This window comes from Chelonoidis abingdonii, chromosome 9 (genome assembly GCF_003597395.2).
Source record: "Chelonoidis abingdonii isolate Lonesome George chromosome 9, CheloAbing_2.0, whole genome shotgun sequence".
NCBI classification, from domain to species: domain Eukaryota; kingdom Metazoa; phylum Chordata; order Testudines; family Testudinidae; genus Chelonoidis; species Chelonoidis abingdonii.
In genome coordinates this window covers 46188759-46202319 of record NC_133777.1, presented here as the reverse complement: position 1 = coordinate 46202319, position 13561 = coordinate 46188759, and the positions used below count along the sequence as shown (strand labels likewise).

Genomic DNA, 13561 nt, shown 5'->3' with positions numbered 1-13561 from the left:
TAAAGATCCAGATGACAGCAATTTTATCTGCTTCTCACAGTTATCTTAAGGACAAACTCATTTTCTCACCCTACAGTCTCCAGGTTCTTAAGGGCATAGAAACATGTTCTTCAAACTCCACACTCCAGTATGGGAGCCTCTGCCTTCAAAGGACCTGCATCTTGTCTTAATGATGCTGGTGGCCCCTCCTTATGAGCCTTTTGCACAAGTACTTACCAACCACTTATAAAAATGGCCTTTCTGATAGAATTTACATCTGCTAGGAGGGTAGGTGAGGTTAGTTCTTTGGTCATTCCAACGTATGCAGTAAAGGCAGCATGAAGTCCTGTCCCAGCTTCATGCCTAACTTGTCATATTTCTACCCATCTCAATGTGTTCCTCCCCAGCCACCCCCCAGGTTTTTCCCCAGGCCCATTCCTACCCAGGGGATACATGTCTCTCTACTCCTAGGTGAAGACGATATGCTGCTGGAAGACTTAGTCCTTGAACAATCTAATTGGTTATTTGCAGTATGTGGGGAGAGGTGCCAGGGAAAACCCATTACTAAACACTGTCACACTGATCTAGGAGCTGAATACAGTATTGTTACATCTTAGCTAGGAAACCATGGCCCTTTGGTTCAAAGATCTTTTCCATGAGAGTCACTCAACAAGAGCCACTTCAGCATCAGTGGCTTAAACAGGTGGGGATATGGAATGCAATTCAGCAGCTTTGAGTCTGGTGAAAGTGTGCAACAAACAACTTCCCTCAATTTAGCATCGCACCCAGATGGGAGAGCAGGGCTACGGGTCCATATTTAGTTAAGAACACCTCACCCACCATCGTCCCGAAACAGCACTGCTTGTTAATCTTCCACAAGAGGGAATGCGCACAAGTCCTGAAAGAAAAAGTTGACTTGCCTGTAGTTATTCATGAGTTACCTCTGCATATTCATGCTACCCGCCCACCTTCCCTATCACCTAAGAGTTCTGTCAGGAGAATATCAGGGCTCTATGGCTAGGAAGAAGGAAATGAGGCCATAGAGGAGTGCGCTCCTTTCCTTAAAGTAGGGTGATGCCATCACTCTAGTGCAAGATCTTCCATGCATCCCTTAACACATGACTTTTCAAGGCAGTTCTATGGCTAGACACCAAGGGGCTCAAATAACATCTCCTGGTAAGTGACATCTTTTTCAGCAGTGTCCATCACTTTCCCATTGGTCATTTTCAGGAAAGTGTAGTTTTGTATATATTGCTGTTTAAAAACATCAAGACACAGTTTTATTACTGTTAGTCTTTTACAGCTTATCACTTCTCTAGCAAAACTCTGAGACCATTGCACTGTTTCCAACCAACCGTGAAATAGCCTCATCTAGGTGACCTGGTCTGACATTTCCATGGTGGTACTCTCCCTATTATAGGAGGATGAAACAGAACATGTTTTCAGGGGCATTCCGTCCCTTTCATACCATCTCCACTGTCTGCTATGTTAATGATGAGTAACACACCTGATTAGCTCACAATCCAAAGCCTTTGGGCACAGGAAATGACCAATCTCTACATAAACATCCTGGAATGGAGAGCAGCCCACTGGCCATTTGAAGGGCACTTCTCCAAATTTTAAATGACAGTACAACATTGATGTATTAGGCAGCAGAGCAGTCCCCATTTTAGACTCCTGTGTAACCTGGTGCATTCATCACCGTGGTACAGGCAGAGCTTTCCATCCTCCTGGCAGACAGCCTCAGCAGAGAGTAGAAAAACCAGTGCTGGTGGTCACTTGGAGCCAAGCAAGCAAGTTTTTTTGACCTGGGTCGAACATAAAGGATCTGGTCCTCCCTTGGCTTCCATTCCGTTGTTCAGACTCTGCATACATGCTTTTGCTACAGTTTCAAACAACTGGGTCTCGCCTTCAGTTTAGTAAATGCACCACTTTTTCTCATTGGTATAAAGGTCTGCTGTATTATTTAATCCTACATTGAGTTTTAAAAGGGTTTGCTTCATGTATTTCATCCTCTCCAGGAAGGTCTAGGACTCAAATATAGTACTTCCTAAATTAACAGTCAACTGAGTGATTGATAGAATGTTCCTTTCATCATCATCTCATAGAAGGCTGCATTTACGGTGGTGATCATGCTGGCTCAGGATCCTGAGATCCAGGAACTAAAGGCTGATCCATAGCATTTCATGGTGGAAGTTGGTCCTTCCTCAATACCCCAAATCCCTCTATAAAGTAGTTGAGTATCTCTTTTTTGGGATGGGGAGGGGAGAAACAGGAAGGTTGAAGTAAATCCCCATTGGTTATCAGGAGAGGGTCAGCTGCATGGTTTCATTGTTAACATGGCTCTAAGTTGCAGTGTGATCTGGAATAATCATAAGTATTTGTGACTCATGAGAATAGTACAAGAAGTCAGTCCATTTCCACCAGAGGCTAACAACTAATTGGGATTCCAGGTGTTGGGGTACATTCCACCTAGGGTAAAGCAGTCTCTGCTGCCTGTCACAAAACTGTTTCCATCGCGGAGATCTGAATGGCTGGAGCTCTGTCCATGCTTTCATATGTTAATAGTCTTTGGACTCCCCTTAGCCTCTAGATTAGATGCTTAGTTTGACAGAGAACTTTGGCAATCTTTATTCAAGTGAACTTCCTCAAACCCATCTCCTTTAGGTCTGGGAACTGCTTGTCAAGCTCCTGTAGTGGGGATTCATGCAGGAAGTGCTCAGAGAAAACTGTTGCTTACCATAGTAACTGTAACTCTTCAAAGCGATTGCCTGTATGGATCCAAGTGTTACCTGCCCTTCTTCCCCATTATTTCGAAGTCTTACCATAAATTCTTGATTTTTAATGGGAGGAACTGATTGGCTGGAATTGTCACACTGTGTCCTTGGGTGTTATGATACAAGAATATCAGCAGGGTGTGCTTGCAGCATCAATGGACAGTGTTCAAAGTTTCAAGTTTGTGCCCCCAAGCTACACGTTGCCTGCAATCTGAATCCATGAAGGCAATTGTCTCTAAAAACCATAGGTACTATAGTAAGCACCCATCCTTTCTCTCGTGTAGAAGAACCTTTAATTTACCTCTGTGTAAAATATGTATATTACTCATTTGGGTCAAGGGGGTATGGAGGCTTGATATTGATACAGCACTTTGAGATTCTCTGATAAAAGAAGCTAGTGCAAAGCATCATGTTAAATTCACTGGCTGCTTCTAAGACTCTTGACAATTGCCCTGTGCTATTCAATAACTCTTTTACTGGAAATATCTTTTGTAGGCTTTCTGATCATCTGCACATTACTTCCTTTCTGTAAGAGGGTTGGGTACCTTTCAGTAAAGGGAGGGGTGGGAGAAACATTAACAACATTTGCTTTAGGCAGGGTGGATATGTGGCTTCTGTGTTTAATACTGCAGAACAAAGCACTTTTATTTTCCTGACCCTCAAGCTGTTTGTAGGTTAAATATCAACTGAACTTAGCAAATACTTTTTATTAGATACAGAACTTACTGCATGCAATTGAGTCTAAGCTTTTCTTGAGACACTGAAGGTTTCTAGGCTTTAAGTATAAAATATCTTTGTTTTTAGCCTCCAAAACTAGAACTGTAACATTCTCCTCGCTGGTTCACAAGAACAAAGCTAACAGAGGGAATGGAGAAGACAGTGAAAAGCCCTCATGTGTGCTTGTATCAGTCCTCTGTTTCCGTTTCAGTCACTGCAAACTTAATGCATTGCTTTCTTTATGTGGTTTGACCAGCTTAGAGGATGGGATTTTTGCCAGGTCCCATTTGCACAATTAATAGTCTTTTTAAAAAAAAAATCAGTTGAATGCCTTATTACAAAACTGTTTCTAATATGAGAGGGTCATGGTTTGGTCTTATCCATCTTGATTGTCTGTCTAACTATAATCATGTCTTAAATGGCTGTGCTTCAACTGTTTATGTTGCAGACGTATGTATAAATTGCATCTCTTGAGAGAGCAGATCTTTGTTTCCCATGTGAAGTAATCTCTGCCTATTGTTAACAATGAATGCAAATGTCACAGAGGTAATTAAAATTGTGATTTGTGGATAATTTGTGTGAAACTGGTCGTAGCACTTAATGTAGGAGTGATGCTGAAACTTCCTATTGCTTTACAATAAAAGATAGGTTTGTCTGGAAATATTGATTGTCATTCTAGTGTGTTAGTTTGTGTATTATATTGCTGAGGGAATACTCTGCAAATACAACATATATTTATATTGCAGGATAAAATCATAATTACCCAACACAATTTGACCAGTTTGTAATACCATTCTGAAATTCAGATTAAAAAAGGAAACTCTCCAATGTACTTTGGTTGCCTGCCACCTTTCAGTTGCTGAAAATAATTCCCAATGCCACTAACACACATTCTTTTCTTGTACTTACAGGATTTTGAAACTCCGAGCAGACGAGTCAGGGGAATACTTATGTGTGTTCGTGTTTGCTAACTCACCTGTAGCCAACGCCACTATAGAAGTGAAAGGTATTTTTGGTTTTTCTCTCTCCAGAAAACTATATCTGAGCAGTGCTCTTTCCTTTCTTCTCTTCTGGGTCCTTTTTGTCAGTAGTTCTCTCTGAGTGTGTCCATACTACATAATTAACTCAAATGTTACTTCCCTTGTGTTAGCTTCTCACGAAGTAATGTTCTGCATCCACACTGGCATCATAGTTGTTCATATGACTTCTGGAGGCACATCCTTTGGTTCAAAGCATTACAGTAAACTGTACCCCAATATGACTGCTTTTGCAGTGTATAATAACTTTTCTGTGCCTTTTGTGGGTACTGAACCCAGCAACTAATTAAAGTAAACCAGTTTAGGCTGTCACGTTCTAGATTTCTCTCCACCGGTGGCACGGTACAGATTCAGTTTGCAGAGGTTACCTGTACCAGATGTTGGCACTGGTTTCTTAGTTATTCCCTGCACATGACCCTTTTTCCTGCCATATCCATTTAACAGTAGTTGTACAAACTACTTCAGAGCTTGAAACTGGACTTGGTGCACTAATGAAAAAACAGATTAGAGCTTAGTCAGTCAGAAGAAAAGGCAGCTAAGTAGTCTGCAAGGTACAAAATCCTCATAACCAACTTTGTAAACCTCACTCCCTTTCAGGTTTTGTATTGCCCTTTGCCATTACATAGGTCTGTCCCTAAACTTACATTGAAGGGGTTCTGTTTCCAGTCCATCCTCAAGCTTAATTAAAAAGTGTAAAGCTTTGTCTGTTGCTGTTCCAATCCTAATGGCAAGTACCAAGGGAAGACAGATCATTGTCTTCTAAATGGGTGGTTGTTTTTTTGGCATCCCTGCGGGTAGCTTCTGACCTCAGTTATTTGATATGTTCCTGTGATATTACCTAAGGAACACCCTTGGCAAAGGCAAACACTGTTAATGGATACATCAGAAACTTCTCTGCCCCCGACTGAAGATATGTTGTATGGCTGAGCTACTGAACTAAGCATAGCAGGAAAGTGGAGGTAACAGACTGTGCAGTCCAAGAGACAACTTATTTGATATTAAAATAAAATTAAGAAAACATAATAGCTGTAAAACTATGGTTAAAAGTGAGTTACGTTGTTCTAACACTTCAGACAAAGGGAGCAAACAATTTCCTGAGGCTTAAAACTATTGCCATGTTAAATAGATTGTATTCTGATCAAGATGTATGAAAAAATACTGTCAAATGTGTGTCTCTGTTCAAAGGATTCCTTTTGCAATGGGCTCTGAGAGAGGATCTTTACATAAAGACTGTCTAGAGAAAGTGGATTTTGGTTAAACGCTGGGTATTGTGCTCATAAGGAGAAAGTGGTGATAGCTCCCTAAAATATATAATTAGGAAACGTACTTAGGAAGGCAAGAGGGCATTTTGTGTGGGAGGGGAGAGGGAGCAGAAATTCATTGCTGATCAGAGTCTGACTGTGAAATGTGAGCAGAGTCACACAACTCTAAGGCCACGTCTATACGACGCGCCGTATCGGCGCGTTACAATCGATTGCTCGGGGATCGATATATCTCGTCTCATCTAGACGCGATATATCAATCCCTGAGTGCGCTTACATCGATTCCGGAACTCCACCAAACCCAACGGAGTTCCGGAATCGACATGGCGAGCCGTGCACATCGATCCCGCGCGGTGAAGACGGGTGAGTAGATCGATTTTAGATAATCGATTTCAGCTACGCTATTCTCGTAGCTGAAATTGCGTATCTAAAATCGATTTTCGCGTGTCGTGTAGACCTGGCCTAAGAATGCGAGTTCTATTGCTTTGCTTGAATCAGTTTAACAGAAGGTTGTGCCATATTTAGTGAGCCTGTTTTCCAGGATTTAGACTGGCTGTGATTTTATGCTGCTTAATCTTGTTTACTATGATTTTGCTCAACTTGCTAAATAATTATTGCTTTACGTAAAATCACTTTTGAATTAGGCTGCTCTTAGGGATGACCCTTACAGGCCATTTCCAGAGAGAAGGACAGCGTCTTAGCTTTGATAAGGGGCAAAAGATGGCCAGCGTAGAGCACTCTGTCAAAGATGCAGCATGAGGCTGTGCATCAGAGTGGCCAACTTTCACATGGTAAATAAGCACCCCGACTTTCACAATAAGCCAAAAATCAAGCTAAAACAAGCCAATCCCTAAGAACCCCAACACTTGATGCGATTAGGTCCCCCCGGCATGCAGTCTGGGACTGTGGTGGGCCCTCTGTGCACCCCTGACTCTCTCCTCCCCTTGCCCCTGCTTGCCAGGAGCTGATCAAAATAAAGAAGCAACAAGCTACAAGCCAACAAGGAACTCACAAACCAGTTAAGCCAAAAACAAGCCCAATTTCTGTTTTTTTTCCCACGGGTTTGGCATGTCTGCTGTGCATTCCCCAAAAGTGCTGTTACTGTGCTGCCCAAGGATAGTTGCAGGCATGCAGAAAACCCGGTGGTGCTACTGAGCAGTGCTAGTGATAAACTCAGTTTCCTGGATTGAACCATTGGCACAAAGGGTAGAGGCAGAACAGTAGTTGATGACATTAACAACTTTCCATGGAAATTATGTATAAATACCTGCGACTGAGTAATCATTTCCAATTATAAGTTAATGGCTATTAAGCACCACTCTCGGGAGGAGCTACACTTGTAGATTGCACAGCAGTCAGTAATTTGAGAGGACTCATGGATCCTATTCTGAAGCCAGTCCATACAACGTCATGATAATTCCTACGCCAGTAGGCATTAAACAAATTTGTAGACATACAAAGTATGGGGTGTGGAGTAATGGGAGAACCCTTGTTAAACATCCTGCAAATTGTGGCAGGCAAATTTTTTTTGTTGAAGGAAAACTCAAAACTTTTGTACAATATAAATTGTTTCCCTACGTAGTGGCTACATAGGACTGTATTTAGGAGAGTCTTCTAAGCTACTGGTGATTACAGGGTTTAACTGCAGAACCAATGTTTTCCTAGAACTGCATATAAATTTATTATGTTGAAAATGATTACTCATTAAGGTTATTGCTACTGCAAGAACCACCGTATAAAAGGTGGAGCATATATGGTGTCACATGCATCCTCTTAAATGTAGAATGTCACTAAGTGACTAGTTTGTATGTTAGGAGTATACTGGTTTCTCCCAACTAACAAACCTTGTTGCCAGTTCAATGGTAGTTTTTTAATATTCATACTGTTCTGGCATAGTAGTTCAAAAAGTCTGGAACCAAGACTTAAAAATCATTCTTCTGGATCTAGACTACTATGCTCTAGCATTAGTGGGACCTCAACTTTGTCCTCAAGTGCCTTACAAGGCTTTCTTTCAAACCCATGGCCACATACTTGCTTACACATCTGTCTATAAAAATGGCATTTGTAGTAGCCATCACCTCGGCTCGGAGGATCGGAGAAATAGGGGCTCTAATGACACACCCTCATTTAATTTTTTTCAGAGATAACCTTATGTTGTGACCACACCCCAAATTCCTCCCGAAAATATCTTCTGCTTTCCATATAAACCAATGTATCCACCTCCCAGCCTTCTTTCCCAAGCCATGCCAGGACAGGAGATGTCAGAAGAGCATTGGCCTTCTATTTGGATAGAACTAAACCTTTCAGAAAATCTCCTGGACCAGTGTTTCTCAATGACTTGTCTGTGGACTGGCACTGGTCCCTGAGATCTCCCTGACACAGTTTAGGAAGGCAGCATGCTAGTCTCTAGTATCAGAAACGCTGTCTTAGACTATTCCTTTCTAGTGCAGAGAGATTTAAAGGATCCTGAATCTCTAAGCGAAGACTCTCTAGATCAGGGGTCTCAAACTCAAATGACCACGAGGGTCACATGAGGACTAGTACATTGGCCCGAGGGCCGCATTACTGACACCTCCGCCCTGCCCCCACTCCGCCTCTTCCCACCCCTTCCCTGCTCCCATTCCAACCCTTCCTCAAAATCCTCACCCCAACTCTGCCCCCTCCCCGCCCCAGGGAGTGCAGGATGGGTGTGGGGTATGGCAGGGGGTCGGGGTGCAGGAGGGGTGTGGCAGTGGGTTCAGGGCAGAGGGTTGGGTGCAGGGAAGGAAGTTGGGATGCAGGGTGCAGCAGGGGGTTCAGGACAGGGGGTCGGGTGCGGCAGGCGGCTCAGGGAAGGGGGTTGGGGTGCAGGGTGCGGCAAGGGGCTCAGGGCAGGGGGTTCGACTGCAGGAGAGGTTCGGGGGGCGGGCTCTGGCCCGGCACGCACTGAGATGTTTATTGCAGTCTCCAGCTTCTTAATTGAAGGAGTCAGGGTGTGGAAGCTTGAACAAAGGCATTATCCAAAATGTTATTTACTGAAGTTAAATAGGTTTGAAACTATGTTTTGGGGTTGCATTACTGGGCAAAGAGTTTTATTCCGATGTCACTGTTTTATTAGTTCTCCACTCAGTTTTTTTAGCTTAGACAAGACCAGAATTTTAATGCGATTGGGGGGAGACTAAAACATGTTTCAGGTTTGCTTTATGCATAGTAAATATGGAAAGAGCCCACTCTTTTCCTCTGCCAGACCACCTTTGTATTCCCGTAACCCTTTGTATTTTTAGCTGCTTGCTTGACATGTAATTTTTCCCACTTAAAAATTCAAAGAATTAAGGGAATCGGAGCATGGTTGTGAACTGATCTTCTGTGCACTGGTACTCCCTACTTGTCAATTTCTACCCACAGGTACGTGCATATAGCTCCCTTTGTCTTCACTGCAAGCTATGGACCAAATTCCATCCGCAGGTCAAAAGCAGCATTATATGCCTTGTGCTTGGAAGGAAATTTTCTTTCAGGGATCAGTTCTAAACATATCATGTCAGACACCTGTAGTGCTGTGTACTGTGTGGCTGTTACATAGTTTAGTGTTTGAAGATATGAGGGTGAGAAAGGGCTCACTCTCAGTTTGTCTTCCTAGGAGTGCGTCTCTCTCTGTCACTGGATTATCTTCCAGGATACACTGTAAATGGAGAGATGGAATTTCTAACTAACAGGAAATAGGTGCTAGTAATATAAAGAATTTTCTCTTGCTTTCAGAATGGCTCAAACGTAATTGTTAGTTACAAAATTATTAGTAGTAGTACCTCTCTTTCTTCTTGATCTGCTTACCCATTATTTTAAAAAGTTCTTCAAACTGAGGAACTATTTTCCTCTTTTTTTGATGTAGAAATAAAAATAAGATGCATAAAAGCACTTCACAAAAATTACCTCTGAGGTGTAATGAATGAGAAAGCAATTAACTGATTTTTAAGAATGGGGAAACTGAAACAAAGCATGTGGCTTGTCCAAGGTCATACAACAAGTCAGTATCTGAGCAGGGATTACAATGTGGCTTCTAGTCCTCTGCTTTTCAGATAAACACTACTGCTCAAAAGCATAAGTGAAATCTAAATCCAGTGTGAAGAGAAAAGAACTAAAGTTGTGCATTTGATTTTCCTTTCCTAATTACAAAGTGGACACTAATTGGCTAGGTGGGTAGGACTGCTGAAAAGGACCTAGGGATTGTAGTGGATCACAAATTGAATGAGAGTCATCATTTAGGTGATTCAGTTCCAAAAAAGGCAAATGTGTCTCAGGGGTATATTAATGGGAGTGTGGTATGTAAGGCACAGAGGGTAATTGTTTCACTCTACTTGGCATTGGTGAGGCCTCCGCTGGAGTAATGTGTCCACTGCTGGGAGTGACGCTTTAGAAAAGATACGGACAAACTGGAGAGAGTCCAGAGGAGAGCAACAAAAATGACTTATGAGGAAAGGTTGAAAAAAAACCCAACTGGACATGTTTAGTCTTAAGAGATCCCCCCATAGTCATCTTTTCTCAACAGTCTTCAGATATGTTGAAGATGGTTAAAAAGAGCACAGTGATCAGCTCTCAATGTCCAGAGAAGATAGGACAAGAAGTAAGGGACTTAATCTGTAGCAAGGGAGATTTAGGTTAGATATTAGGAAAAACTAAATTGTTCTGGAATAGGCTTTTCAGGGGAGGCTATCACCTTGTGGTGCTGTCAAGAATGGTCCAGGTTTACTGCAGTCCAGTAGGGGTCTGGACTAGATGATCACCTGAGGTCCCTTCCAGCCCTACATTTTTATGATTCTATTGCTAAATTCCTGATCCAGGTGAACTAGTATGGTCTCTGCTGCTTAATTGCAATCTGCACAGTAAAACCCAACTGCCAGTTAGCCTAGGCTCTCTGGCAGAATAATCATTGGGTTAATGTCTCAGCCATAGTTTGAAAATCAGCTAGCTTAGGAGGCTCTGGAATATTAATATTCCATATCAATCTCCCTTCAATAGACTGCATGCTAGAAATAGTCTTTGTCCTAGTGGAATTAGAAATTGCACATCCAGCAATAAAGTAGAATGTATCCTTGTCACTTATGCTCTCTTTGGGATAACCCAACACAAATGTCCTCTCCTTAAAGGAATGTAATTATCTCCTGACTCTAGAAGAGTTTTAGGTCACCCTGCAGTTGGAGCGACTGTCCTAGAAACCCCTCTGCTGCCCCCCCGCCCCATTTTTCTAACAGTTTGCTGATGCAGTAAAAGTGGGCCAGCATTAGCAGTGCTGATTTACTGCACCTTCCTCCTCTGCAAGGCTTTGCCCTGCTTTCCTCTCTGCTGATATATGGCAGTGAAAAGCTCAGTGCTGACAGATGGAGACTGTGAGAGGTTGCAGTTTAAGCCGATGAATCCTGTTTCTCCTTTTCCTAATGGGAGTAAGTTACAGTCACTCTCTAATCCTGTGATGCCAGCTTTGGGACTATCACCCTGTTGCCTGCTAGCCTTTCTCTTCTGGCCCTACCTCCTGCCTGTTCTGTTCCATGAAATGGGACATACCCCCTGCATCTCACATTCTTAGTGCACAACATAGGAATGTCTCTAGGGCTCACCTGACTGTTTGGAAGCCAGCAACAGGGAAATTAAGCAAAGGCCAAACTAGTGGGAAGGAGGAGGTGACCTCTGAATCGGTTAGGGGGCCTATGAATCCTCCCACATGCTCCACAGGCCCTTGCCTTTTGTCCACCTCCTTTCAGAACTCTGTTAGTAAGAACTGGTGTCCCGTGCAGTAGAAAAGACTCTTGCTCAGCAAGTGCCTCATTCCTTCTGGAGGCTCTATGGTGTGTCCACAAGAGGAGACTGTAAGTAGACAGTGAACCTAGTTTCCCTACGTGGCAGTGCAGAGCACGAAGGTAGCTTTCCTGTAGCTGTTTAGAGACCCTCAACATGAAAACTCCATTTGTCTGAAAGTCTAGTGCCTATCGTAGTCTCAGGTAACAGCTAGAATCACTATAACCATGGGAGAAAAATGTTGCTAACTCCTTTATTTCTTTAGTTTGTTTTGTGCATTTGACTGTCCTTTGGATATAGTCTGTCTTATAGTTTAACATGGCTAATCAGTTTTCCCCTGCTGAAGAGACCACTAAATTGAAATCAGAGGTGAAAACCTCTTTACTATTTTATAGGATTGTTTTTAAACTCTCAGAGCTTACTGTTTAAAGTGGAGATCTACCAGAAACTTCTGGAATTTTTCATATTACTCAATTTAAAAAAAAAAAATTCCGGTTGCCAGTATTCCTCTATTAGAGTGTAAGCCTCTTTCAGGTTAACTCTGTGGTCGCCAAACTTTTACCTTGCACCCTCTTTTGCCCCTGTTTGCACCCCATTCCCAGAGCTGGGACTGGGAGTGGGGCCTTGACCGTGGGAGGGGAGGCGGAGAAGGGGAGGCATAAACAGAAGTAAGGAGTCAAGGTTGTGGCCACAGCTGGGGGCAGGCGTGGGGCCGGCAGTGGAACATTGGGTCAGCAGCTAGGACCCCGGGCCAGGAGCGGAGTCCCAGGTGCGGCTTCAGCTGCCAGGGCAAGGGCCACGAGTGGAACTGGGTTGTGTTCCCCTCCTCCATGGGGGCTAGCTAGGGACCCAGTCCCCGCCCCCCGAATATTCCTTTGCACCCAGTTTGGGGAACTCTGGGTTAATCTTTACCTCTTCTAGGGATATTATCCAGTGTCAGCTGATATACTCAACTAATTCTACACAATAATAGCTATGTTTCCTTCTTGTTTGGAGGGGCAGCATGTTCTGGTCATTCAAGAATATGGGACTGGGAGTCAGGAGCTCCTGAGATATAACCCTGGGTCTGCCACTAAACTTACCCAGGGGCCTTGAGCAAGCCATTTGTTTGTTTTTTTTCTCCCATTTTTTAGATAGGCAATCTTGGTAGAGCTGGCTGGCTAGTAGGATTAATGCATGTAAAGAGTTTAAAGAGAACTACACCTCTACCTTGATATAACGCTATCCTTGGGAGCCAAAAAACCTTACTGCATTACAGGTGAAATCGTGTTATATCGAACTTGCAGCCCCACCTCCCCAGAGCACTGCTTTGCCATGTTATATCCGAATTCGTGTTATATAGGGCCGTGTTATATTGGGGTAGAGGTGTACTATATAAGTGCAAGAAACCAGGTGAATGGGTCTCTCTCTGGATGAGTGTGTTTGGTTGTGATGCTGTCCTTGCAGTGACGATCAGCTAGTTGGTTTCTTCACTTGAAGGAGATAATGGTTGGATGTTGCAGTGACTTCCTATTTTGTAGTTCAAAGACCTCTTCTTTTCTGACCCTACTTCTTAAGAACAAGAATGGCCATATTGGGTCAGACCAAAGGTCCATCCAGCCCAGTATCCTGTCTACCGACAGTGGCCAGTCCCAGGTGCCTCAGAGGGAGTGAACCTAACAGGTAATGATCAAGTGATCTCTCTCCTGCCATCCATCTCCATCCTCTGACAGAGCTAGAACACATTTCCTTACCCATCCTGCTTATAGCCAATTAATGGACTTAACCTCCATGAATTTATCTAGTTCTTTTTAAAACCCTGTTATATCGTAGCCTTCACAACCTCCTCAGGCAAGGAGTTCCACAGGTTCACTGTGCACTGTGTGAAGAACTTCCTTTGGTTTGTTTTAAAACCTGCTGCTCATTAGTTTCATTTGGTGGCCCCCAGTTCTTTATATTATGGGAACACAGTATAATTTTCCTTATCATTTTCTCTACATCACTGATTTTTAATACCTCTATCATATCCCCCTTAGTCTCCTCT

The 13561-nt window shown here is 43.1% G+C and overlaps 1 protein-coding gene across 1 annotated transcript in view; it reads left to right on the top strand.

The window, feature by feature from the left end:
• The window catches only part of NPTN (neuroplastin), a 121003-nt gene that overhangs the window by 74360 nt on the left and 33082 nt on the right, over nucleotides 1-13561 (top strand). The window contains exon 3 of the mRNA XM_032776600.2: nucleotides 4385-4479. Within this exon, the coding sequence (XP_032632491.1) occupies nucleotides 4385-4479 (95 nt within the window). The remainder of the gene's footprint in view (nucleotides 1-4384; nucleotides 4480-13561) is intronic.